We start from the raw sequence: 25,384 nt of genomic DNA, 5'->3' as shown, positions 1-25,384 counted from the left end.
GTTAGCGCTTCGATCAGAGTCTAGATCTCCAGACTCTGAGACTATGGTGCTCAATCCTGGCTGCCTCTTAGAATTCCTTAGGGAGTTTTATTTATTTATTTATTTTTCCTTAGGGAGTTTTAAATAGTCAAATGCCCCGGCCACATGTCAGACCAACTGAATTAGAATCCCTGAGAATTGGATGCAGGCACCAGTATTTTTTTAAAGTGCTCCAGATGATTTCAGGATGCAGCTCAGTCTGAGACAAGAGGCGTCAGCTGTGCAAACCTTTGGCTGCAATCAGGAAGGAAGAGACGAGACACAAATTTCACTGGTCCAGTTGTAGGTACAGAATAAAAGATGCGGGCCCCAGAACCAGGTAGGTCTGAGTTTCCTTCTCGCTCTGCCAGCTAGAAGCATGACTTGGAACAAGTCAATGAACTACTCTGTGCTCCAAGTCTGCTCTAAATAAGATAGAGATTTGTTGCACAGGTTCGAAAAGACAACACATATTAAGTACCTTATCCAACGCCTGGCAAGAAATTTTAGCTGGATATCCTCTTGAATCAGGATATTTACCTGACTTGCAAGGTCAAATGTGTTAAGTCATATTTGAGTTAACATATCATTAAGTCTATGTTAAGTCATAAGGTTTTATATGATCTCCTTAAGGATGACCACCCTGATCCCATCATAAATGAAGTCTAGTTCGCTGCAGTGGAAAAAACAGAATGAAAAGAACTAGAAACTGGGTCGAGATCAGACTGGACAGGGCAGAGAGAACTGTGTGCTCTATTAGCTTAAAGTGGGGGGGGGGAAAACCCCCTGCTGGTGAGTAACTTACTTAGAGAGATCCAGTGTTTTCTAAATTTCTCTACGCAGCCAATACAACATGGTCTACCTACCAAGTAAAGTCAGCTTGTTCTCCAACCTCACGGCAGATTCAAGTAGTAGTTCTTCCCTGTGGTCAATGCTGGTTTCAGCTAAAAAATGGTTCCTCAGCCACTCTTCATATTCGGTATCACTCATGACCTACCGGAGGGAGAAAAGAACTATGAGAAAGGCCGTAACATCTTTCAGGATCCAGCCAGGGAGGATCACTAGCAAAATACCAAGCCAGGTAACCTCAGGTCCATTCCTCATGCCACCTGGTCACAAGCTTCCCAAATTCTGTGATCACACTGATGAATGGATGGACCTGATAGCTCAGTATCTCTTGGAAATTCTAGGCATCCTGTAGGATGAAAGTGGGTTAATCTATTTAATTAAACCACGGAGTATGTAGTTGGAAGAGCTCTCTGCTTGGTAGTTAAATCTAGAAAGATCCCAATGGTGCGATTGAGAAAATGGCATCAGAATTGCTCCGCTGGAGGTATTACGTAGCCAGCAGCACCGCGGATATCTTTTCATGATTAGTTTATGGTTCTCTGTTCTCTGAGTTATCTGCAAAGGTGAAAAGAGAGAGGGAGCCATACAAGTGGAGCCAGGAAGTACTCTTCCAAAAGAAATTAAATGGAATTCCTGGAGAAGGAACCGAGGATGTATTTTCCTTTTTCTTTAAGTTGCCACAGACAGAGAAATCTACATTTCAATTCTTATAAAGCAACATGAAATAGAGGCAGTGGGGCAATTTATCCACTTATTCTGACCCACAAGACTATCGGACTTGGGAAAAATCTGACATCTATTGGGCGGCATTTTTTATCAGGGGCAAGATCACTCCACTTGAAAAGACAAAACTCTCTCCTTTTGCTTTGATCCTGCAACTCTCCATTCTTCGCTCTCCTCCGTGTGAGGCAGAGTTCTGATTCTCTATACAGCTGGCTGAGCTAAGTGTTGACTAAGAGCCTGCAATGGATCCCAGTTTCCCTAACGCAACTGGCAAGAGCTAGAATTTGGGCTTATCAATGACGGAAGCCTTGCATAGCCTCACTGCAGCTGAGAAGCCTGACCTGATCAATAACTAAGCCCCATCCTATTGGCATAAAAAAAATTGCCCAATTCACTCGGAAAGGGCTTCACGTCTGTTTCTCCCATGTCCCCAGGGAAGGTTCTGGCAATATCACCCCTCAATTTCTTGGAGCTCTATTTTCTTTCTTACTACTTAATTTTTTTATAGAAAGAATACACTACATATCTCAGGATTATTCTCAATAACAGAATAATCAGTACTGACATAACATTTGGTAAAATTTCTTGGATTTACAGATAGACTTAAAAACATGTAAGGAAAAGGTATTGAGAACTTACAGGGGAAAATTAAGGTCACTCTCTGGTTTCTTTCTTTCCAAAGAACATTTAATGCTATAAGGCAAAGGAATGGTATTTACAAAGTACTCAGGGAAAAGAAAGTAGGTCCAGGGATTTTTTAGTTCCAGCCAAATCACAATTAACTTACAAAAGCACTCACAGAGACAACTGAAACATGTGAGAACTCAGAGAACAGAACTTTCAGATATGCTTCTGGCAAAGTACTGAGAACATGAACTCCAACCAATTAAAATATGTATGGACGAGAGAAGCTGTGAGTGGAGAGCCCACAATCCAAGGGCTTCCACAACGGTGTGGACGAGGGTTCGATCTGTGCTTGAACTCATTAAGTGAGGCTTACACGGGCAAGAGAATAAAGAGGATGGGCCTAGCTCAGAGCCTCACCTTCTTTGCTATACATAAAGTGCGTAGGCCCCGCCTGGCATAGTCATCCAAGTGTTTCTGGGTTTTCTCCCTTATTATCATCTGTTGTTTCTCCCGACTTGCTCCATCTGAAATAATTAACAAAGCAAGTATTCCCACCGGTCTTCCCAGTTACAACATGTTTTTACTAACAGTGATACAGTTTACCCCATAACAAACAAAAGACCTTGTGGTTTTGAATCTCAGACGTATATTTATACATTTATACGTATATATTATACATACAAAAGTACCAAAAACTTAATATAAATGCCATTCCCACACCATCAATAATGACAGTAACAATAACAATAATAACGCCAGCTGCCATTCACCGAACACTTGCCATTTGGGAGGCACTGGGTCAAGACTCTACACATACTGTGTACAGTATGCCACTAAACCTCTAAGGGATCTATAAAAAAGGTACGATGATCCCCATTTGTTGAACACTTATGCACAGGATAGGTAGGTACCTTTACCAAGACACAGCCAATGACAGGGGCCAGATCCACGCCAAAACCTACACACTTTCTCACCAAACCCTAGGCAGCTCCCCCTACTCCCGGTCTTTCTCAAACCATCCAGAGTGGCCTCTGAATCTCGGAGCCCTGCCTCTACCAGCCCGGCCCCAGCACGAACTCACCTGGGGAAGCCACGGAGAGCAGCTCCATGATGACCGAGTCAGCACCCTTGGTGTACACCACGACTTGGTTGGAAAGGGGGTGCCGAACTACAACAGACATTCTTTTCCTTACGGAGTCGAAGGGCAGGATGTGTAGGAGTTGAAATGTTAATGGTCCCAGAGCAGCAAAGTCCACCACGAGCTGCTCTGGCGACCGGGACTGCAAGGTGCACCGGTAGGCCCTGGCGGCGTAGACCAGGGCGGCTTCATCGGGGCTCTCTGCCTCGTAGCACAGGGGGGCGGCCGAGGGCTGTCCGGGGCGGGGCCCCACCTGGCCCCCCGTCAGGCCAGGATCACCATTCGGTCTCGCAACTTCTGTGGGGCAAGGAGAGGTCCCCGAGGAGCCCTGGGGGCTCTCGCTTGTGGGGGAGGCCTCTTCCTCCACTGGGGAAGCCAGTTTCATTCGACTGAAGAGGGAGAGTCTGCTCACGAAGGCATTTGGGACCCCAGAAGTGGGCTCTTTCCCACTGGCAAGCGATGGCGAACTTGACCTTCGGACAGACAGCCTCTGGAAGAGGTTTTTAATCTCTTCCAACGACTTGATAGGCATCCCACTCAGTGAGGAGAGTCCAATCTAGGAAAGATAATTTGGGAGGGTCTCAATAAACCAGTCACAAGCAGTCTATAGCAACGTTGAAGTCAAACCAGGAAAAAAATTAGGTAAGAAGAGTTATTACTACTCCTTAAATAGTTACAGCCTGCTTTGCACTTAAAACAGCCTCCAGAAAACATTAAGAAAAATTAAAATGGCCATAATGAAAAATACATGCTGACGTTGATGGTGCTATGAATTTCTACAACTCTTCAGAAAGAGATCTGACAAATGATAGCAGAAGACTTAAAATGCTAATATTGCTAGCGATGGGCATACTATAGCAATGTTTCCTAATGGATGATGTAAAATATAGGCAACCCGTAATCTCTATTATGTACACCCTAGCAATAGCAATTTAAAAATTATAAGCAAATTAAGTATTTGAAAATAGCAAAACGGAAATATCTTCTTGAAATGTTACACAATATTTTTTAAATATTTTATAAAGCCTAGGGGGTGAAATTGGAAAAGCTATAAAAATATAAAAATTGTGCAAACAAACACAAATTTTATTGTGTGAACAATATAAGAAACAAACGAGTAATAATATACAATTAAAACACTGGAAGAAAGTCAAAAAATTAGCAAAATGGAATTTTTTTCCTCTTTTACTTCCCAGGTTCTATAAAAGGTTGTTACTATGACTTTTTCTGTTGTTTTAAAAAGGCCAGTAAAAGTCACTCACAGAAGTTACCAGCAGAAATTATCAGCTTATCAGCAGAAATTCACCATGAACGTGAGTTTCAATTACAGAATTTTTTGTAATTTGTAGCCTGATTTTTTTTCTAGCTCTTAACTTTTAACAATGATTAAATGTAGAATTTAGGATTAATTATCAAGGCCAATTAATTAGATCCTAAAACTTTCTCATTCGGAAATGCCCAAGATATTAAGTTTTTTCCTAAAAATTACTAATCTTCTGACAATTGGAAACACACGTTGGTCAATTTTCACACTTATCAGCAACTTAGAAATGAAGAGAGGGTCTCAATAAACCAGTCACAAGCAGTCTATAACAACGTTGAAGTCAAACCAGGAAAAAAACTAGGTAAGAGAAGACCTATTACTACTCCTTAAATAGCTAGCAGCCTGCTTTGCACTTAAAACGGCCTCCAGAAAACATTAACAAAAATTAAAATGGCCATAATGAAAAATACATGCTAACGTTGATGGCGCTATGAGGTTTCCTACTCCTTGTGGATTCTGATTAGGTCCTTACCCACTGTCCCTTTATCACCACCTCAAAATATCATGCAGATTAAGCTATGATACCTTTACAGACTTCCTTTCTATTTTTTTTTAATTTTTATTTATTTGTGATAGTCACACAGAGAGAGAGAGAATGAGGCAGAGACACAGGCAGAGGGAGAAGCAGGCTCCATGCACCGGGAGCCCGACGTGGGATTCGATCCCGGGTCTCCAGGATCGCGCCCTGGGCCAAAGGCAGGTGCCAAACCGCTGCGCCACCCAGGGGATCCCAGACTTCCTTTCAAACCACAGCATATTATATTCTTTGGGGATAAAGCAACAATATTTTTCAAACAACAACAACAACAACAAATGAAGAGGTCCTGACTTTAGAAACAGATGTATGAGAAAAATTGTTACACGAGGAGAAAAAAAGAACTTTCAGTGATTTATTCTCTAATTACATAACCACTTTCCAAAAAAGAACAACTCCCTAGTTGAAAGCCTTATAAAAACTGTTTTTTGATCAAATAAAAGCTTAACTGGAAACAAGTTATTTTTACATTAAAGTTGACCACCTCTGAAGTTGCCAAAAGAAAATGATCTGATGGAAAATTAAAATTTAATTGGGTTGTGCTGTAAATTGAGCTTTAAGTGGATATTTGCAGAAGAGAACGTCATACACGAGGAAGATACCACAGCATGTGGTGAATCACCGGTCTTTAAAACAAGTTTTTCTTTTTAATTGGAAATGAATTTTTCCACAAATTCTAAACTACAAATAGACTTCTTAAATCTAGCTTTCGTGGGAACTGTGGAGTCTTGGTCCATTATAAATGTATTGGATTTTAAATTGAGTTAGAACTAACCCAACTGGTACATGGAAATGGTACATTATCATTAAACATGGTAATGAATCCAATACTTTCTATTTTGCTTGGTACAGTGCAGATGACGTGGGAGGTCTCAGAGGCCTCAAGGAAGCTTCAGTTAATAAGGAAACTATGCAAAATGAACCGAGCCACATTCTCATCAGCTATCCTCCTAGAGGCAAAACAGTAGAAGGGCACTGAGCCACCCGTGATGGGTTCAAGTCTCACTTGCCTCACAAATTGGCCCTGTGACACCAGGAAAATTACTGAACCTTAATTATAAAATGGGGAATAGTGGAGTAGTATTACCTAATTTATGGGGGTTGCTGGGAGGATTACACACGTTATTATCAGTAAGTCACTTAGAATATCATCCGTGCAGAGCACAGATTAAGTGACACACGTTAGCTGCTACTGTTATTATCATTAATAGCAGTATTAACTATTATCTACATAACAAGGCCAGTGTAAGTGCATTCGACCCCAAAGTCCTCTTCTGGAGAATAGCCCTCCTTTGCATTAGAGACCTTACCTTTTGTCGTGGTTGGTTAGGAGCAGAAACCACTACTGTGTTGCAAATTGCCAATGCAATAAAGAAGTCCACGATGTACAAAATCTCCAGTGGTGGATTTGGGACAGGCTCCTCCAGGGGGGTAAAAAGCTGAGGTGTAATCTGACTAAACTTGTCCAAAAGCCTGGTGTCTGGTACCACATCTGTTTCCTGAAAACCCAAGAAGACGGAAGTGCTATTACAGTTCAGTATCTAAAAACAAGAGCTTTAAATTTACATGATACATGAGAATCTATGAACTGTGAGATAGTTAACTTTCTTCTTCTTCTTTAAGATTTTATTTATTGGACAAGTGAGTGAATGTGCACGTGCACAAGCAGGGGGGTTGGCAGAGGGAGAGGGAGAAGTAGACTTCCAGTTGAGCAGGGAGCCTGATGTGGGGCTGGATCCCAGGACCCCAGGATCATGACCCGAGCCAAAGGCAGACGCTTAACCAACTGAGCCACCCAAGTGCCCTCCAAACTTTAATCTTCTAAAAAAGATTCAATATATATGGTGCCATGGGAAATGAGAATAGGAAAATAAGAGACCAAAAAAAAAAAGGAAAATTCATTCAGGGCAGCCCAGGTGGCTCAGCGGCTTAGCACTGCCTTCAGCCCAGGGTGTGGTCCTGGGGGCCCGGGATTGAGTCCCACGTTGGGCTCCCTGCATGGGGCCTGCTTCTCCCTCTGCTTGTGTCTCTGCCTCTCTCTCTCTCTCATGAATAAATAAATTAAATCTTAAAAAAAAAAAAAAGGAAAATTCAGAATGCCTAATACGGATGGAGAGTACCTTGACTATTAACGTAAACTCAGCAAGAGACAGGAACAACACCTCCCACCAAAATCTAGTTGACTGTTTTCTTATTTTGAAACACACAGTTGCCAGAGCATCTGACAGCAACTGATGATTCCTCCAACAACCGAGGAGTAGCAACTCTTCTGTAAAGTCAGGACATTATTCATACCAGTTATTTTAACAAAATATCTTATGATTCAAATCACTGCTATTAATAAAAACAAAGGCAAAACAAACAAAACCCACCTCTTTCAAATAAACATTAGTATGAGCAGGTGAACATATTTAAAGAGCATTACCTAGTGATATACTAAAGACATTAGTGAGGGTTCCTCCAAGAGATTTCTGATCATCAAATAGATTTGGCCACTGTGCCCTGTGCCCTCCTCTTAAAGATCCTTGGTACAAATTAGCTCTCAGCAGTTACACTATTGAAATATATATATATATATATATCCATTTCGTTTAACACAGTGCTTCTCACGCTTACTGTTTTAACAAAAGAATGTTGTAGTAGAAATCTGTTTATAATCCAGTAACATGTGGACAACTGCTTCAGAAATTCTGCAGAGAAGTCAAAAGAGGGACTGACCATCTGCTACAAATCAAGTTTTCGCACAAGCGCCCCTGAATTGTAGAGGAGTCAGGGATGTGGTTGGTTGGCAAAGCATACTGACTGCAGGAAAGCCAGGAGAGGTGATTTAGAGACAGGGGTAAAATATGGAGATGTGAGATGCATGATATTAGACTCAAAAGTGTCTTATATTTTACAATGGCTTGTATTTTATGCTTAGGCATTTGGTGAGAACTAGCATAGGCCTAAGAAGAAAAAAACACAGGCTGAAAATTACATGGGCTTGGGTTCAGGTCTAGGCCCACTGCACGCTAGCTGGTGCTTCAGGCAGCTTGCTTAACCCTCCAAGCTTCATTTTCCTCTTCTGAGTAATAGTAAAAACAACACCTCCGTCAGAAGGCGGCTGTATAAAGTGAATGAGATAATGATGTGATACCAGCACAACAGGAACTTTCAGGCAGGTTACCAGGCTCATGATGGGTCCAAAACATCTGCTGTCACAAAGTATTCTTAAAAATATATACATATATATATATATTTTTTATTTTATTGGGGGGGAAGGAAGGTGAGAGAGAGATGGGGGAGAGAGAGAAGGGGGGAGAGAGAGAGAGGGTGAGAGCACAAGCATGAGTGGGGAAGGGCAGAGGCAAAGAGAGGAGCGGGCTCCAGCTGAGCAGGGACTCGATCCCAGGACCCTGAGATCATGACCAGAGCCAAAGGCAGATATTTAAGCGACCGAGCCACTCAGGCATCCCTGTCATGAAGCATTCTTAAATTATTTCTATTTAAATACATCCATATCCACTGTGACTTGGCTAAATTTGAATCTGACTGCGGTTCGGTGGAAGTCATAGGCACTAATAACTGATGGGTGTTCACTAATGATGAGTCAGCCACGTTTCCTCATGAATCCCACATACACACTAACACTGAGCCGGTGCCTGGGCCCTCAGTTCCTCAGAGAATAATCCTTCCCTCTACGACCTTCTTGCCAAAGTGAATAGAAGAGAAGGGTAAAGTCGGAGAGACTTCTTGCTCACTCAGGGTTTAGTCGGCCAAGGGATGCTGGGGAAACCAGTTACAGGATATCTATCAAGGTCTCTGATCACACTGTGATCTACTGCTTGTGAGATTCCATGGGTTGGAAAATATTTCCAGAGACATCGGTCTCAGCATGCTAATACACAGTAAGCCCAAAACCAAAGAAAACAAAAACCCCAAACAAACCAACAAAAACACCAACCATATAACCCACACTTATTTCAGAATGGAAATCAAAAAAGGTTTCAATTAAACAGTTTTCTTCATTGCAGCTCTTCTCAGGGAGTTTCATGGCTTTGGGATTCTTCAAGAAGAGGCTGGTACGCGCAGGCTTCTCAAATTACATTTTTTAGAGATGTCTGTTCTGTGGAACACATTTGGGACTGTGTTCAGACCTTCTAAGTTTATGGTGGTTTCATTGCATAAATCTCTGCACTGACTGATAACTGGCTCCAGGACATAGGGAGTCTACTGCATTCCAAAATCAATCTAAGGCAAATGAAAGGTTTCCACCTTTCGCCTTTGTGGTAAACACCAGTGACATAAGTCAGTCTCACAAATTAAGTATAAATATTTTTTAAAATCCTTGTATGATAAATCTATTTTATTTAGAGGTAGAAGTCTTTTTTTTAAGATTTTATTTATTCATATATATAGCACCCACAGAGAAAAGCAGAGACACAGGCAGAGGGAGAAGCAGGCCAGGGAGCCTGATGTGGGACTCGATCCCAGGACCCTGGGATCACGACTAGAGCCAAAGGCGGACGTTCAACCACTGAGCCACCCGGGTGTCCCCCAAAGAAAAGGTTTCTATTTCAAAGAGGTAAAATGAAGCCAGGCCTTGGGGGCCTCAAATCCCAAGAGGTTGGCATATTTTTCCAGCAGCCTGCCAAGGATCCTCGCTCCCCGGCTCTCAACTTGCAAAGTGCTATCTTATAATCTTCCATTTCCAGGTATAACAGGTCTCAGGGTGCTCTCAAGCTGGTATTCCTAACCTGGGCTCCACAGACAGGCTTTGGGAATTGTAACCAAAATCTTTACAGATGCTAACTTTTCAGATCGAAGAATCTATAGCTTCCTCAAAATAATCTTTAGTCTCCAAAAAGGGTAACGTCAACTTGTCCAGAGCAAGAGTGAGATGATCTCCTATTTCAAGGAACACAGACCTCGTTACCCTATATATAATAGCATGGTTTTGGGATGCCTGAATGGCTTGGTGGTTAAGTCTGCTTTCCGCTCAGGGTGTGACCCCGAGGTCCTGGGATCAGGTCCCACATCGGGCTCCCTGCATGGAGCCTGCTTCTCCCTCTGCCTGTGTCTCTGCCTCTCTATCTCTCTCTCTGTGTCTCTCATGAATAAATAAATAAAATCTTTAAAAAAAATAATGGTGTGGTTTTGAAAACACAAAAACCAACCACACCGGTGCATCTATCCAATCAGAATGACATACAGCCTTGAAGTCTAGGGCAAAAAATGAAAATGAAATGGACTGAGTGGGAAGACTGAGCCCAGTAAGCCGCTTCGTGTAACAGCCTCCAAAACTACTTCTTGAGAAGGGACACACGAGGCACTGAGCTAATTGCTGAGGACTCAAGAAGAAAGTTCTTGCTCCCAAGGAGTAAATGGCATACGTCAGAGGCAGAAACAAGGCCTGTGTAATGAGAACCAAGGACGGGGGTGGGGGGTGGGGGAGATGCATACACAGAGCTCAGAAGCTGAGAAGAATCTGGGAAGTCTCCAGAGGAAGAATATTTAGGGGACACCCAGGTGGCTCTGTTGGTTAAGCAATGGACTCTTGGTTTCAGCTCAGGTCATGATCTCAGGATTCTGAGATCAAGCCCAGCATCGAGCTCTGCAGACTGCTTGAGATTCTTTTCCTCTTCCTCTCCCCTCTCATCTCCTCCCTCTCCCAACGCTTGTGCACAGGCTCTCTCTCACTTTCTCTCCCTCAAATAAAAAATAATAATAAATTTTTAAATAGGAGAAAGAATGTGTAAAGTAGTTTTACAGGAAATAAGTATTTCAACAGATTTCGTAGATGGAGGAAGGTTGCCAGTAGGGAGAATAAATCGTAGATGGAGGAAATGGTACAGATAAAAGCACAGACTTTAAGGAATAGCATTTCTTCTAAGAAGATTTTGAGTCTAAATCAAGAAACTGAGAGGGTGGGTGTGGCACAGCCCCAGTCGGTTGCCAATGCCCAAGTAAACATGAGTCAACACATGGTAACTTCATGTGGGTGGAACATGTAAAAGATGAGTAGAGGAATAGATAAAAAAGAAAGAAGAAGAAGGAGGAGGAGGAGGAGGAGAAGAAGGAGGAGGAGGAGGAGGAGGAGGAGGAGGAGGAGAAGAAGAAGAAAAAAGAAGGAGAAGAAAGGTATCTATTTCTGATATAGCCCTTTTCATAAAGATTTTATTTTCATGCCCACCATTTGCTTTGACGGGGATGGACCTGGAGGGTATTATGCTGAGTGAAATAAGTCAATCGGAGAAGGACAAACATTATATGGTCTCATTCATTTGGGGAATATAAAAATTAATGAAAGGGAATAAAGGGAAAGGAGAGAAAATGAGTGAAAATATCAGTGAGGGTGACAAAACATGAGGGACACCTAACTCTGGGAAACAAACAAGGGGTGGTGGAAAGGGAGGTGGGCGGGGGGGGGGGTTGGGGTGACTGGGTGATGGGCACTGCGGGTGGCACTTGGTGGGATGAGCACTGGGTGTTATGCTACATGTTGGTAAATTGAACTCCAATAAAAAAATAAAAAAAAAAATAGATTTGATTTTCAAGTAATCTCTACACCCAATGTGGGGCTCGAACTCACAACCCTGAGATCAAGAGTCACTCTATTAAGCCAGCCAGCACCCCTTTCTCTGACATGGCCTTAAAGTGAGTGCACAGAGGAGGCTGTGTGCATTCTTTCCTTTTTTTTTTTTTTTCAGAAGCTGGAGAAAACTTAAGGCTACATGTTTGGAATAGTCCGGACACATGGCAAGGATACAATAGGAGGACAGGTTTGATGTCTTCAGTGCCACAGAAATGAACTAAAGAAGTTGCACTGGGACGATCACCCTCGTTGCTGCAATGTTCATGGGCAACTCTGAAAAAAGAGCCAGGAGAGCCCCCTCAAGGCCCTCCCTGGACAAGTGAGGCCACTGGAATCCACTCGGCTCACGTCTGTGACGCACTCATTTCAATACGGAAGATAAAGTCCACGCACATACACGGATTCCCCAAAGTGCATTCGTTGTTGCTGTGCCACCTCCTTTAGAGGTCGACCAGTTACTAGCCTCCCGGCTGGGAAGCCTCACTGCGGTGCAACACGAGACTTCACGCAACGTGGAGCCCGATAAAGGTTGCTACGCTCTTACAAAGGCGATTCTGAGTGCAGCAAAACCTGTGGCCTCTAATTCTTTCGCAGAAGTACTGTTCCTCTTTCCTACCTTCCACGTGGCCCTCTACATTTTCCTGCAGCAAAAGGGTCTGGCAGTGGGTGTGACTAAGTTTCCCAAACTTCCCTCCAGGAACCCAGTAACCCCAGCTGAGCCCTAAAACAGAAATATCAGAAAGGGTCGCTCTGAGGGCCTGGAGAGGGGAAGGGAGCCCGGGTGCTGTGGCATGGGGGGTGGGGGGAGGACGCAGGGGGTAAGAAGGCTCTGGAAGGTACTCGAATTCCTTGTGATTCAGACCCCCTGCCCAATCTGTGAGGTAACCCTGCTAAGCTGGGCCCGCACGGCCAGGGAGCCCCGCTCCTCAGGCCCAGGCAGCCTTCTTCGGGCGCAGACGTGATGGGCCCTGACCAGAAATGCCATGCTTTTCCAGAAATGCCGTGCTACCTCTCGCTGCTGGATCGGCCCACGAATTAGGAAGTCGTGCCATACGATGTGTGGCCAGGAGGCTGAGCTGCGATGACACAGTCTCCTCAGGTAGGGAAGACAACCGTGTTCGGCTCTGTCACGGTGACGAGCGTGTGCTCTCAGGACTCGTGACGGGTGTGCAAAATCCAAGTCACGCGTTCACACTTACCATGGGGCTGCTGAAGGCAGCCTGTCTGGAGCGGGGCACTTCACTGGCTCCTTCTCCGCTGCCCGGAGCTCCACCGCTCCCGCCAAGAGGACTCCAGGGTTTACTCCCCAAGGGCCCGTTAGGAACCGTCCTGCAGCTGGGGGCCCTCGCTGTGGCCGTAGTGCTGACGGAGCCGCTCGGCGTGTCTGCGGAATCTTCATCCTCAGAGACAGCTTCCTGGTAGGACTCTAACCTCCTGGCTGGGAGAGAAGAATCACACTGGGTCATGACCTGAGAAGAACCACTGGCACGCTGAATCTGTCAGGCAGTTCGTTCAGCAGCTACTTCACACCATCGCCTCCTCCCTTTTCAAGTCTGCCCTCCAAACTCCCCTCAGCAGATTCCCTTAGTTCAAGAACTTACCTCCTGGAGAAAAGGAGCAGCCATCAGAAGGCAGTTCCCTTCTTCCCTCATCATCAAATCTACCAGCGTGTCCACACCTGTATCCAAACTCTGTCTTCCTTCTCTTCCTCCTCCTCATGAAGTTTCAAATTCAAGGCTCTCTCCACTTGTCATGGGCCTCCCACCCCTCTGGCCTTCTCAAGGACTTCACTCTTAAAATTCTCCCTTTTGCGCTTACCCCAATCTCTCCTCAACCAATCTCATGGCTTTCCGTCCCCATCTGTCCTCTGACACTACTACTCCTGGCAAGGTCGCCCGTGAGCTCCACATGACCAAATCCAATTACTGCTCATCTGTCCAGATCTTATGTGCCCTCTTAGCAACTTCCCACAGAGGGGACTATTCTCTTCTTGAAATGGCTCTTTTGATTTCTCCGACGCTATGCATACTTGTTTTTCCTCCTACTTCAATGACTGTTCCTTCTTAGTTTCTCCTGCTGTCTTCTCTCCTCAGCCCTCCACACTGGGTTGCTGCAGGAGTTTTTTTTCCCTTCTCCACCTCTGTACTCTTCCTCAGTAATATCACCTGGTCCTATATTTGAAATATCATTTCATATGCACATGACTTCCAACCCTGTATCTTCAACTTCTAACTGGAATCCAGACTCCTGTATATATCCAGCTCTCCACGTGATACTTCCAGTTGGCTATCCAGTGGGCTCTTCAAGCAGAGACCCATATGGCTCACTCTCTTATCTTTCTCAAGTCTCTTATCATGTCCCTTGTCAGCAAAAACTTGCCAGATATACCCACACTACTGTAAATCCTACTTCTGCACATACCATCATCTATACACTATCAATCTTGTTTTTATTTTTTGAATCGTCCAGTAGACTACAAACTCCAAAAAGGCAGTTTTGTCTATTTTGTTAATATGATATTTTGTTAATATGATACAAAGCAGAGGCTAATACTCAATAAATATTTGTTGGCTAAATAAATAATAAATACCTTAAATTTGATATGGCCAATAAAGAACTCTTCCTCACTTTTCCCTCAAACTTACACTTCCCCTGGCCTTCTCCATCTTTCTAAATCACACCTAATTATTTACCTACTTACTTATGCCAGAAATCTAGGAGTTTCCTTGAGTCTTCTGATCTTCCCCAGCCCCCATATTCAAACCATCCCCAACAGCTGTCCATTATTTATCCAAAATATATCTCAACTATCTCGAACTCTCTCCATCTTTATTACCTCAGTCCAAGTCATCATCATCTCTCAACTGGACCAGTACAAATAGCCTCATAACTGGTCTCCTTGCCCTTCTGCATCCCATTCCTCAACCAGTAGCTAGAGTGATCTTCCTAAAACAGAGCAGAGCAGATCACTCCTGCACACAACTTTCTCTATGTTGGCTTACATAACTCAAAATGATCTGACCTCTGCTGACTTCTCTACCATTCTTGCCCCTTCTTCTTCCACACTTCTACCAAAGTCCAGCCTCACTGGCCTTCTTTTCTTACTTTGAAAATTGCCAAGCTCATTTCAGCCTGAGGGCCTGGATATGATCTGCTGCCTCTAACTGGTAGGTTTTTGTACCTGAACTTCAAGATTGTTATTCAGATCTAAGCTCTTGTCCCCCTACCAAATCCAAAGTGCCTTCCAATCCTTCTATGTCATTGCATTTTAATTCTCTGAAAAGTACTTTTCATTATTTTCTTCTTGATTTAAGAATTAATTTATTTGCAACTATTTTCTACAACAGAAGCTCTGTGAGAGCAGGGTCCCTGGTCTGTCTTGTTTATAATTATGTCCAGAGTCTGGAATACACAGCAGACATTCAGTAAATATGTACTTGCTGAACTGCTAGCTGTCTGTATTCAGGCCAAGTCTAGCTATTACATATACAGTATGGCTTTTGGCAAGTTTATTTATAAAATAAAGAATATTTGCATATCCTGTTTTAATAGTTTTTACCTATATGTTTTGAGGACAAAGAGAGGCTAAGAGGCAATGTGGTGATTCTGAGTTCTAGAACCATCTCTTCCAAAAACTCAGTGTCTTCTAGGAAATTGCTTAGTCTTTCTGGGCCTCTGCTTTCTTATTGGCAGAATGAACAACTTGGATTTAACGACTTTAAGATCCTTTTCCAGTTCCATAAGTTTCTTTATATTCTCTACCTAAGCAATACAGAATGCCTCCCTGTATGGCCTCTCAGCTTCAAAAACCCATCCACTTGAGCCCCAAATATACTCAAGTTCTCCATTCTCACCTGTACCCTTGCTCAGAATATCCATTTTCTTCTCTATTTACATAACTCCTCAACATCTTTAAAGGCCAGCTCCTCAGTGGTGACCTCTGAAACCATACTGGCCGTCCTCATTCACTTGGGCCTCTGCAGCTTCAATGTACTGGATGTACTAAATGTTACTATGCACCGGGCATTTGTCTCACTTAATAACCCAGAACAACCCCTTTGAGGCAGATATCATTAATAATTCCATTTTAGTGATAAAAAAAATCAAGCTAATTTTCCCCATCTCACAAAATAATATTCATCAGTCTTACATCCACTTCTACAAAGGCCACAGCCAATGCTCAGAGCCCTCATGTTATATTGTTTCTAAATACAGCCACATATATTAATGTGTATTATTCCTTGTCATTTTACATCAATATCGTCTGCTTGATTTCAGTGAGTCCATGCTTTGTAGTTTAAATATTTAATAAATGAATACTGAATGAATGTATGAATAGCACATGAATAAAATGTCCCTAGCATCAAGGGAAAGTTGTGGTGTAGATACCTAACATTTATTGAGTACCTTCTTTTCATCAAGCATCTGTTTAGGTCCTTTTATAAACTCCTATATCTCCCTTTTTCATCTTAAACGTGAGGCTACCAAGTAGGAACTCTAACTGCTCCACTTTGTAGCTAAGAGACGCTAAGATCCAGAGAGATCTTTGACCATGGACATGGTACTCTGACCACAGTAAAACAGCTAAGCGGAGGTAGAGTTGGGATACGAATTTAGGTCTTCCTGACCCCAAAGCCAGTATATGTATCTACTACATCCTATCTCCTTAGCAGTCATCTGTATATTATAGGTTAGTGCAGTGATTCTCAAAAAAAAAGGGTGTATTTGTCCCCCAGCAAATATTCAGCAATACCTGTACACACTTTGGTTGTCACAACTGGGGGAGGAGCGCTACTGGCATTCAGTGGGCAGAGCCCAAGGAGGCGTCTAACATCTTAGAATGCACAGGACAGCCCCCGGGACAAAGAATAATCCAGCCCAAAATGTCAATAGTGCTGGGGTTGATAAATCCTTGAACAGCTAAAGTAATTTGCTGGCGATGTGGTACCCTTTTTAAAATAAATAATTGTAGTATTACAAAATCTATAGAAACATAAAGGCTTGTGCTTCAGGAAGTTCTCCTAGCCATCATTAGGGAAATCAATCATCATGCAACTGTGTCATTAGTAGAATGCCAGACAGCTCAGCCCTTAGGACAGGACAAACTTGCTCAATAAACAGGACTGAAAGAGTGGCATCAAGAACACATGGAGTAATCTTTAATCATTTTGTAAAAAAAAACTACGAGAAGAAAATAAACCAATAAAGTTATAGTTTGATTCAGAAAACAAAGCTACTGGAGTAAGACTCTGAAAATTTTTCAAAAATTGGGTGTGAGAAGACAAGGCTTTTATTTATTAGCATACTGATAAACAAAATCTACCCAAATGATCACGAAGACTTTTCACAGGTCTCTTAAAGCAGATACTAATTCGTTCTGTGAATGCCTCAGAGTCGGGCAGGAATTCTTACCTTCCAACTCACAGGAGAAAACACAAAGTTTGTAGTCTTTCCTTTGTCTCAAGATAGGTACTGGGCTAGACATGAGGCCAACTACTTTATTTCTCTTCCTTATTTAATCCCTAGTCTTCACTTCCAACTCCACCTTCAAATATCTAGCTACCTCTTCACGGCCTGTTACTTACATTTATTTGATATCTGGGGGAGGTGAGCAAGAGTCTATGGAACAGGAAGGTTATCACACTTTTCAATGTGCTCCCCAAAGGGCCAAAAACACTCATGATTTCTCCCAACTGTTTCATCCTCATATCCTCTAAACATTTTGCTATGAACTAATCCCCTAAACATTGCCAGCGTCCCAACTTTCACCTGCTTGTAAACAACACTGCTCAGCTAAGCTTCGTCCAACTGTATCATCCATGTATCCTTGATACACAAATCTTTTATTCTAAGCTAATTCTCTGTGCATTTCCAGCATTCCAAAAATGTCTTGCCTAATATCCTTCTAGTGTGCAAACCTTGATCAATACTCAATTTACTGCCCAAACTGCCTGAAAAATCAAAACAATACGCAGCAAGAACACTGGACTTTAATCTTATGACACTAAATAAGTTATTTTTATGTTTCTATGTCTGTCTTCACACTAGGCCATATGCTCCCCAAAAGATAAATCTATTTCTTATTTTAACAACTCTAATTACAACAACAATAGCAGCTCATACTTATAAAGAACTTATTCTGTGCCATGCTCTAAGTGGCTTTTCATGAATTGTCTTCATGAATAATAGTAGATACTATTATTGAGGCTTTTCATTGAGGCCCAGAGAAATTAGATAACTTGCCCAGAGTCACTCAGCTGGTAGGCACTAAAGATGGGAATCAGACTCAGGAGGCCTGATTCCAAAATCCTTGTTCCTGGAAACTACTAAAGGCTACCACCATGTAAATCACATTCACAAACTGTGCATCCTAAGGGCACTCTCTAGACAAACTCAAATTGAGAAACATTCTACAAAATCTCTGAAGAGTGCCCTTCAGAACTAGGGTCTTCCAAAAATAGAAAGCCTGAGAAACTGTCAAATCTAAAGGAGTCTAAATGATGACTGTCACACAGTCTCCTGAATGGGATCCTCAGAAAAAAGGTACAAACTGAAAAAATCTGAATAAAGTATGGATTTTGGTTAATAATGACATATCAATATTAGTTCACTATTTATGACAAATGTATTATATGACTAATATAAGACATTAACGACAGAGGAAACTGGATAGGGCAGCATTATGGAACCCTCGATAGCATCTCTGTAACTTTTCTATAAATCTAATACTATTCTAAACTAAAAGGATTATTGTTAAGAAAGACACTCTCTTCCAGTAATCTTTTAAAGAAATGTCTTTTAGGGGCACCTGGATGGCTCAGCGGTTGAGAGTCTGCTATGGGCTCAGGACCCCAGAAGTCCCGGGATTGAGCCCTGCATCGGGTGCCCTGCATGGAGCCTGTTTCTCCCTCTGCCTGTGTCTCTGCCTCTCTCTCTACGTCTCTCATGAATAAATAAAAATATTTTAAAATATGTCTTTTAAAATTTTAATATGCACACAAATCACCTGGGAATATTGTTAAATGAAGATTTTAATTGAAGCTTTAAAGAGGGGCCAGAGATTAAGGCACACCCAGGTGTTGCTGATGCTGCTGAGTCCATGGACCAAATCTCTAAGTTGCAAGGTTTTATTTTTTTTTAAGTTTATTCAATTAAGTAATCTCTACACCCAACATGGGGCTTGAACTCACGACCTCAAGATCAAGAGCCACATGCTCTTCTAACTGAGCCATTCAGGTGCCCCTATGCTGCAAGATTTTAAAACATCAAAGGGTGTCATCAAATGTGTTTACTGCATAAGTGCAGGGGCTATTTCCTAGCAGCAATGTTCTTTATGGAAGGATCTCCTGGGTAATGCTTTTGCCCCCAAATCATGAAAGTTTAACCCATTTTCATTTCAGTGAACATAATAGGTCTTGGGTTAAATTCTGGAGAGAATTAGCCCTACTATTCCCTTCTTCATCAATCAGAATGTGTAATACACGTCCTTGTTTATAAAGCATTACAAAAAAGAGAACAAGAGCTCTGCATGTACCTATGGCAGAGATCTGCTCACAGGCAGAGTCGGCACTTTCTAGAAGTAGTGCAACACCCATGGTCCACAAACAGTTTAGTCAAGGTAGCATAGGATTCTTTGTCACTTGGTACTGTCTCTGCATAAGGGGCTACAGAAGAGCAGCCCTCACTGGACACAAGGGTACACGCTCAGGGACTGGGGTGGGGAAGGACTGGTATTAGCCCTCTTAACTGCTACCAATACAAAAAATAATGCAGTGCTTCCCATTGTATATTTTGTGAAATGTTATTACATTACTACTATACGATATTTCTTGAAAGTAAGGCTCTATAGTTAAATATTTTGGAAGACGCTAATCTCACAAATGGGTGTGAATGCTTAGGCTACACTGAGGTTCACTGTAGCACTGCTTACCACAGTAAATGACAGCGGACAACCTAAATTCATGGCGGATTACTGACATGAATTTTGGCAATTGTTATAGTGCAATATAGCATAGCCTCTAGTAGAATTAGTAGAGAATAGAAAGGTGGTCATGATGAAGTCTTACGAAAAAATGGTTATACATGAGAGACTCCTAACTCTGGGAAACAAACCAGGGGTTGCAGAAGGGGACATGGTGGGTGGATGGGGTAACTGGGTAATGGGCACAATGATGTGATGAGCACTGGGTGTTATACTCTATTTTGGCAAACTGAATTTAAATAAGAGTTTTTAAAAAATGTTTTAAAAAGAAATACGGTTATAAAACCAAAAGCACACCATGATGCCATTAAAAAATATATATATACTAATGTGTACAAGAAAAAGACTCAAAAGAAATGCACAAAAATGTTGACAGTGGTCCTGTTTGGTAGGGGTTAGTGTTGGCTTTTAAATTTTCTCTTTAGTTTATCTGAAATTTTCTATAATATTGCTTTTGTAACAAAAATACAACAAAGAAGATGAAACACTACAGAGTATCATCATATCCAATATGACTAGCTATTTTTTATAGTTATATAGTAATTATGTGATAGTCAACATTTTATCCTTCACATTCACAAGGAATAGCAAAACCTGGCTTAAAAAAATACATGTGCCTAGGAGAAAATACAGTGTATTTTTTAAAATTTTGGGCCAGGTGAGATGTCTAAATTTAACACTACTGTCAGAAATTATAATCTTCATAATCGTATTCATAATAACTGACAAGATTTAATAAACATATAAAAATTCTGACAAGAAGAAACCCCCTAAGAGACCACGCTGGATGGAATTCTAAGATGGCCCTCAAAAGTTTCTGGTCCCCTTGATGGACACACCTTCTGAGTACGATAGGGTTTCACTTATTAAATCATGTTATGTGGAAATGTGGAAGGATTTTGCAGATGTCATCAAGCAGCTAACCAGCTAAATCTGAGTTGAACTAAAAGAAGACTATCCTGGGTAGATCTGACCTCAGCAGGTAAAAAGAAGGGTCATAGTACTTCTGCAAAGTCAGAGAAATCTCTAGAAAGCTAGAGATTCTGCTGCTGGCCTTGAAGAAGCCAACCGCCCCAGCTATGGAGAGGTCACATGTAAGAAGTGGTGGGCCACCTCTAGTTGCTCAGAACACAGTTCCAGGCTGACAGCCAGCAAGACAGCAGGGACTTCAGTCCTACACCATTAAAACTCTGAATTCTGCCAAAAACAAGAGAACCATGAAGAGGACACTAAGCCTCAGATAAGATCACAGTCCCAGCTGACACCTACATTTCAGATTGGTGACAGACCCTGAGGGAGGATGGAACCATCCCACGCCCAGGCTCCAGCCCTACAAAAGCTGTGCCATAGTATATCTGTGTCGTTTAAAGCCACTAAAATTGTCATAATTTGCTATGTGGCAATACTCGTCATATACAGAAGGATAACATCACAGGGTCAAATTATTTAATAACATTTAGTTCAATACAAGTGCGCAAATGAAAATGGACACTGGCTATGGACAGCCTAAACTCGACAACAAGCTAAACACCAGCCCTGCCCTGCCTTAATAGATAAAAATCTTCCTACAGATTACTGAGAAAAACTGCTTTGTAAAACAGGAAAAGGAAACAATCACTTTACCAAGGAAATTCAAATGGCCAATAAACACATAAAAAGTTAAGCATCTCATGGCTAATCAGAGATAAAGTAAGACAACAAAGTGCTGAACCTACAAAAATCACACAGATTAAAAGGAGTAACTTCATCTCATTATGGTTGTTGTGAAAAGCAGGTATTGTTTTTCTGGGTTGTGGGAATGTAATTAGCAATATTTTAGAGGTAAATTTTATAGGATCTATAAAAGTTTTATGTGTGCATACCTCTGGAGCCAATAATATCACTTCTAGAAATGTAGGTTATAAAAATAAGATATGTACAAAAATGCATATTACATGAAGAATTTTATTTTAAGCTACATGAGATTAAGGGACTTGTGCCACATATTAGGGGCTCACAATATACGTTGAATGAGTGATAATTGAGTAAGTTGGCTGCAAGTATTGTAATAATAGCAAAGTAAGCCTGACCACATACAATGCACTATGTATTATGACTTGGAAACAAAGTCCATGAGATACTGTTGAATAAAAGAAGCAAACTGCAAAAAAAAAATATTAAACATGTTCTAAAGTATAAAAGGGAAAATGTGCAAATACATATGTTCACATATAAAAGAATATGGAGAATTGTATATTCATCATATTGTTAATGGCAGTTAACCCTCTAGAGAGTAAGGTCTTTAATTCATTAAGGCTACTTTAGGGATCCCCTCAGAATTATTTTCATAGAAGTGCACACTCATTTTGTAAATAACTAAATTAATGAAGTTCAGTTCTTTTTTTTTTTAATTTTTTTTAATTTATTTTATGATAGTCACACAGAGAAAGAGAGAGAGAGCAGAGACACAGGCAGAGGGAGAAGCAGGCTCCATGCATCAGGAGCCCGATGTGGGACTTGATCCCAGGTCTCCAGGATCGCGCCCTGGGTCAAAGGCAGGTGCCAAACCGCTGCGCCACCCAGGGATCCCGAAGTTCAGTTCTTTAAAGAAAACTTGTCATTTGTGTATCTACTCCCTTAGCCTCAGAAGTTTAGCTCATCATATTTGTTCTTAAACTAAGTGTTCCTAACCATGAATCAATGGATATCTATGGGCTAAACGATGTGATGAGTTAGAGAGAGGCTATGGTCCCTCCCTTTGGAATTATTTTCAAAATATTTCTTAGGGAGATGGTCCACAGTTTCATTAGATTCTCACAAGGATCTATAATACTGTATTCTCACCCTACCTAATCCCCAATCTTCTACTACTAGTAGTAATTTACTTTGCAATCAAAGAAACTATGGCAGTAGACTCCTTGACTCTGACCTACTAGTTTCGGAAAGAACATGGAAGCTTAACGCCTGTCAGGGTGAGGTAAGTACCTAATGCTTAAATATAGCACCTCAAAGCTAGAATTATCAAACCTTTAAGTGGGTGCCAAAAAAGACCAATCTTAAGGTTGGTTTTCAGAGAAACCGAACACTCACCATTTTCTTCATGGCAGTAATCAAAGCCTGCCACACTACATCTTCGGAAAACCATCTTATTCTCAGTGAGAGTTCCTGTCTTATCAGAAAAGAGGTACTGAATCTGTCCAAGATCCTCGGTGATGTTCAGGGCTCGGCACTGAACGGTGGAATCCATTTTCTCATTGTAGAAATCCACATCACTTTGAATAAAATATATCTGTCCGAGCTTCACAATTTCAATGGAAACATAGAGAGAAATGGGAATCAAGACCTAGGAGGAACCCAGTAATTTAAAAAAATGTTAGAGAGGGAAAAGAAAGTTTGAGAAACCAAATATAGCTGGGTAAGTAACAAAGATCTTAAAACACTCTGGTGAGCCCAACAGAAATTACCTGTAACAAAATGATCATGGTCCAAAACATATAGAATCCTGCCAACACCGGTGATATGATATGTCCATCAGGCTCAGGGATATTAAAAAATATTATGTTTTCATATTTACTCAACCAGATTCCATGACCTTTAAAAAACACACAGACATGAAAAGGATGCTCCATATATATTGTATAAATATAGAACTTCACTCTTAAAGAGGAGTAAGAGTAGTTGATTTTGGTTCAACACTAACTGTTTATTTTTTAAAACAAACTGAAATTCAAAAGATTCCACATTCTTCCGTCTCTGTCTCTCTTTAAATCCCTTCCCAGGTCCCTTTCCTACTGTGGCCACATTTTCCTGAATATAAGCAAATTAATGCCTTTCAGATCAAGGAATGAGAAAGATAAAGATGTGAGGGAAAAAATTAGTGGCAAATAAAATCTTTGCAGAAGTTGAATATTCATAAATTGAAAATACAATACTTTTAAATAAATATCTTGCTGCCAAGATGTCAGTAAAAAAAATCATGTTTTACCTACCCAATGCACCAGTTAAACACATCACAAACAAAAGTAGGACACACCAGAGGACATCTGTATTTGCTCTTCTTTCTAATTTGCTGCGCTTATACCTTGGACCACTGTTGTTCAGCATTGCTTTGGTTTCGTGGCCTACATAGGTAACATGTCAGAAAATGTGCAAATTAAAGCCAGGTAGCAAATACCATAGTTTTACATCTCTGTGGGAGGTAATTTAATAAAGTTGCATAATACATTTTGCTAATTTCGTTTGCTTTTGTGATCCATTTAGAAAAGCAGAGACCAAGGATTAAGTTTATTAAGACAAAATTTCCTTCCTGCTTTTGCAGACTGCATTTTGAATAAAAGGAAAATGTTAACTTGAAAAAAAAAAAAACACACAGAGGAGACAACAGCGAAAATCAGAAGTGTAACTAACCTGCATAAACCACAATGCCCACAACGGCCTCTGTGTTTCTAATGGTGCATCCTCTAAGTAATAAATTTTCTTTACTGAGACCCACGCGTTCTTTGTTGGAATGTTCTCTGTAAGAAAGACAGCATTCATTTTTTAAATAGCAAAAGGGAGGGGAGAAATAGCAAAAATGGGAATGTAAAAATAAAAATCATGGATATTGAGTTTTCTGGACTGAGAATATTAAGTCAAGCAGTTCACAAGAATGGTTTCAAATCTCTGGGCCATTTATTCTATTATTTTGCTTTGGCTCAGAAAAAGATGCAACAAGTTTTAACTGCCAATGTCTTCTATTACTCTCTGTCCACTTCTAGTTCTACAGAAAACTCAAAAATAATTCCAAATAAGGAACTGCTACTCTAGTACGAAATATAGTTCAGAATAATTTGGTAACAGACAAGGGAAAAATCCTTGATAGAGTTAGGAAATTACCATTTTCAACCCGGATGGAATCAAGGATTATTCTAGGCCATGGTAACCTGGGGCAGCTAAAATCAAGAGGTGGCAGGCTGATGAGGAATTTTATAATGAAAGGATAAGGTCGACAGCGCCAGTCTTAACAGAACTACCAAGGGGACCAGGGACATCACAGGCCTCCAGATGGCATGGAATAAGAAGCATGTGTGTCCGTCCACAGGATCCTTAGTCAAGCCTCTATAACAGCAAATCGACCTGGGGACGACGGCATCAAGAGATCTGTGAAGCCTTTGAAATTATATGCAATATTTCCTGCATGTACGCATGTGCATGGATGTGTTTTGTAGAAAGAGAAACTATTTCTTTCATCAGATTCGAAGGTGCCTCTGGGACCGTTAACAGGAAGTCAGAGGGTCAGAAAACAATGTTCACTGCCACCACAAGGACACAGTCTGCCAAATACGAAGTGCGGTAAGCTGCAGGCAATGACCTGGTTTGTTCAACAAATGGATGGCACAGGGGCACAAGGAGAGGCAGGCAGGACTCAACTCAGAAGGAGGCAATCAGCTCAGTCTAGAAAGAGGGGTAAATCCTATCAGCTAGATGACCTAACCTCTTGGGAGGAAAAATTTAGAGACACATCAACCAAATGAAACGGGCCAAATGAGACCTTGTTCTCATCCTGGTTAGGATACCCAGACTACAAAGACTTTTTTGAGGTAACTGAGAAACTTGAATGAAAACTAGGTACTAAATGATGTCTAGAAATTATTCTT

At 41.4% G+C, this 25,384-nt stretch overlaps 1 protein-coding gene across 8 annotated transcripts in view; it reads right to left on the bottom strand.

Annotated features, from left to right (window-relative positions):
• The window catches only part of ATP10D (ATPase phospholipid transporting 10D (putative)), a 100,097-nt gene that overhangs the window by 27,656 nt on the left and 47,057 nt on the right, over positions 1-25,384 (bottom strand). For all 8 annotated transcript variants that reach the window (XM_049092932.1, XM_025435810.3, XM_049092931.1 and 5 more), the window contains 9 exons: positions 24,156-24,262; positions 23,738-23,869; positions 23,213-23,340; positions 22,839-23,091; positions 12,988-13,226; positions 6,525-6,713; positions 3,299-3,911; positions 2,635-2,741; positions 885-1,011 (listed from right to left, as the gene is read on the bottom strand). In XM_049092932.1, coding sequence (XP_048948889.1) covers positions 885-1,011; positions 2,635-2,741; positions 3,299-3,911; positions 6,525-6,713; positions 12,988-13,226; positions 22,839-23,091; positions 23,213-23,340; positions 23,738-23,869; positions 24,156-24,262 — 1,895 coding nt within the window. The remainder of the gene's footprint in view (positions 1-884; positions 1,012-2,634; positions 2,742-3,298; positions 3,912-6,524; positions 6,714-12,987; positions 13,227-22,838; positions 23,092-23,212; positions 23,341-23,737; positions 23,870-24,155; positions 24,263-25,384) is intronic.

The sequence above is a fragment of the Canis lupus genome, chromosome 13 (genome assembly GCF_003254725.2).
Source record: "Canis lupus dingo isolate Sandy chromosome 13, ASM325472v2, whole genome shotgun sequence".
NCBI lineage: Eukaryota > Metazoa > Chordata > Mammalia > Carnivora > Canidae > Canis > Canis lupus.
Note: the sequence above shows the minus strand (reverse complement) of the source record. Positions and strands in the feature narration are given on the sequence as shown.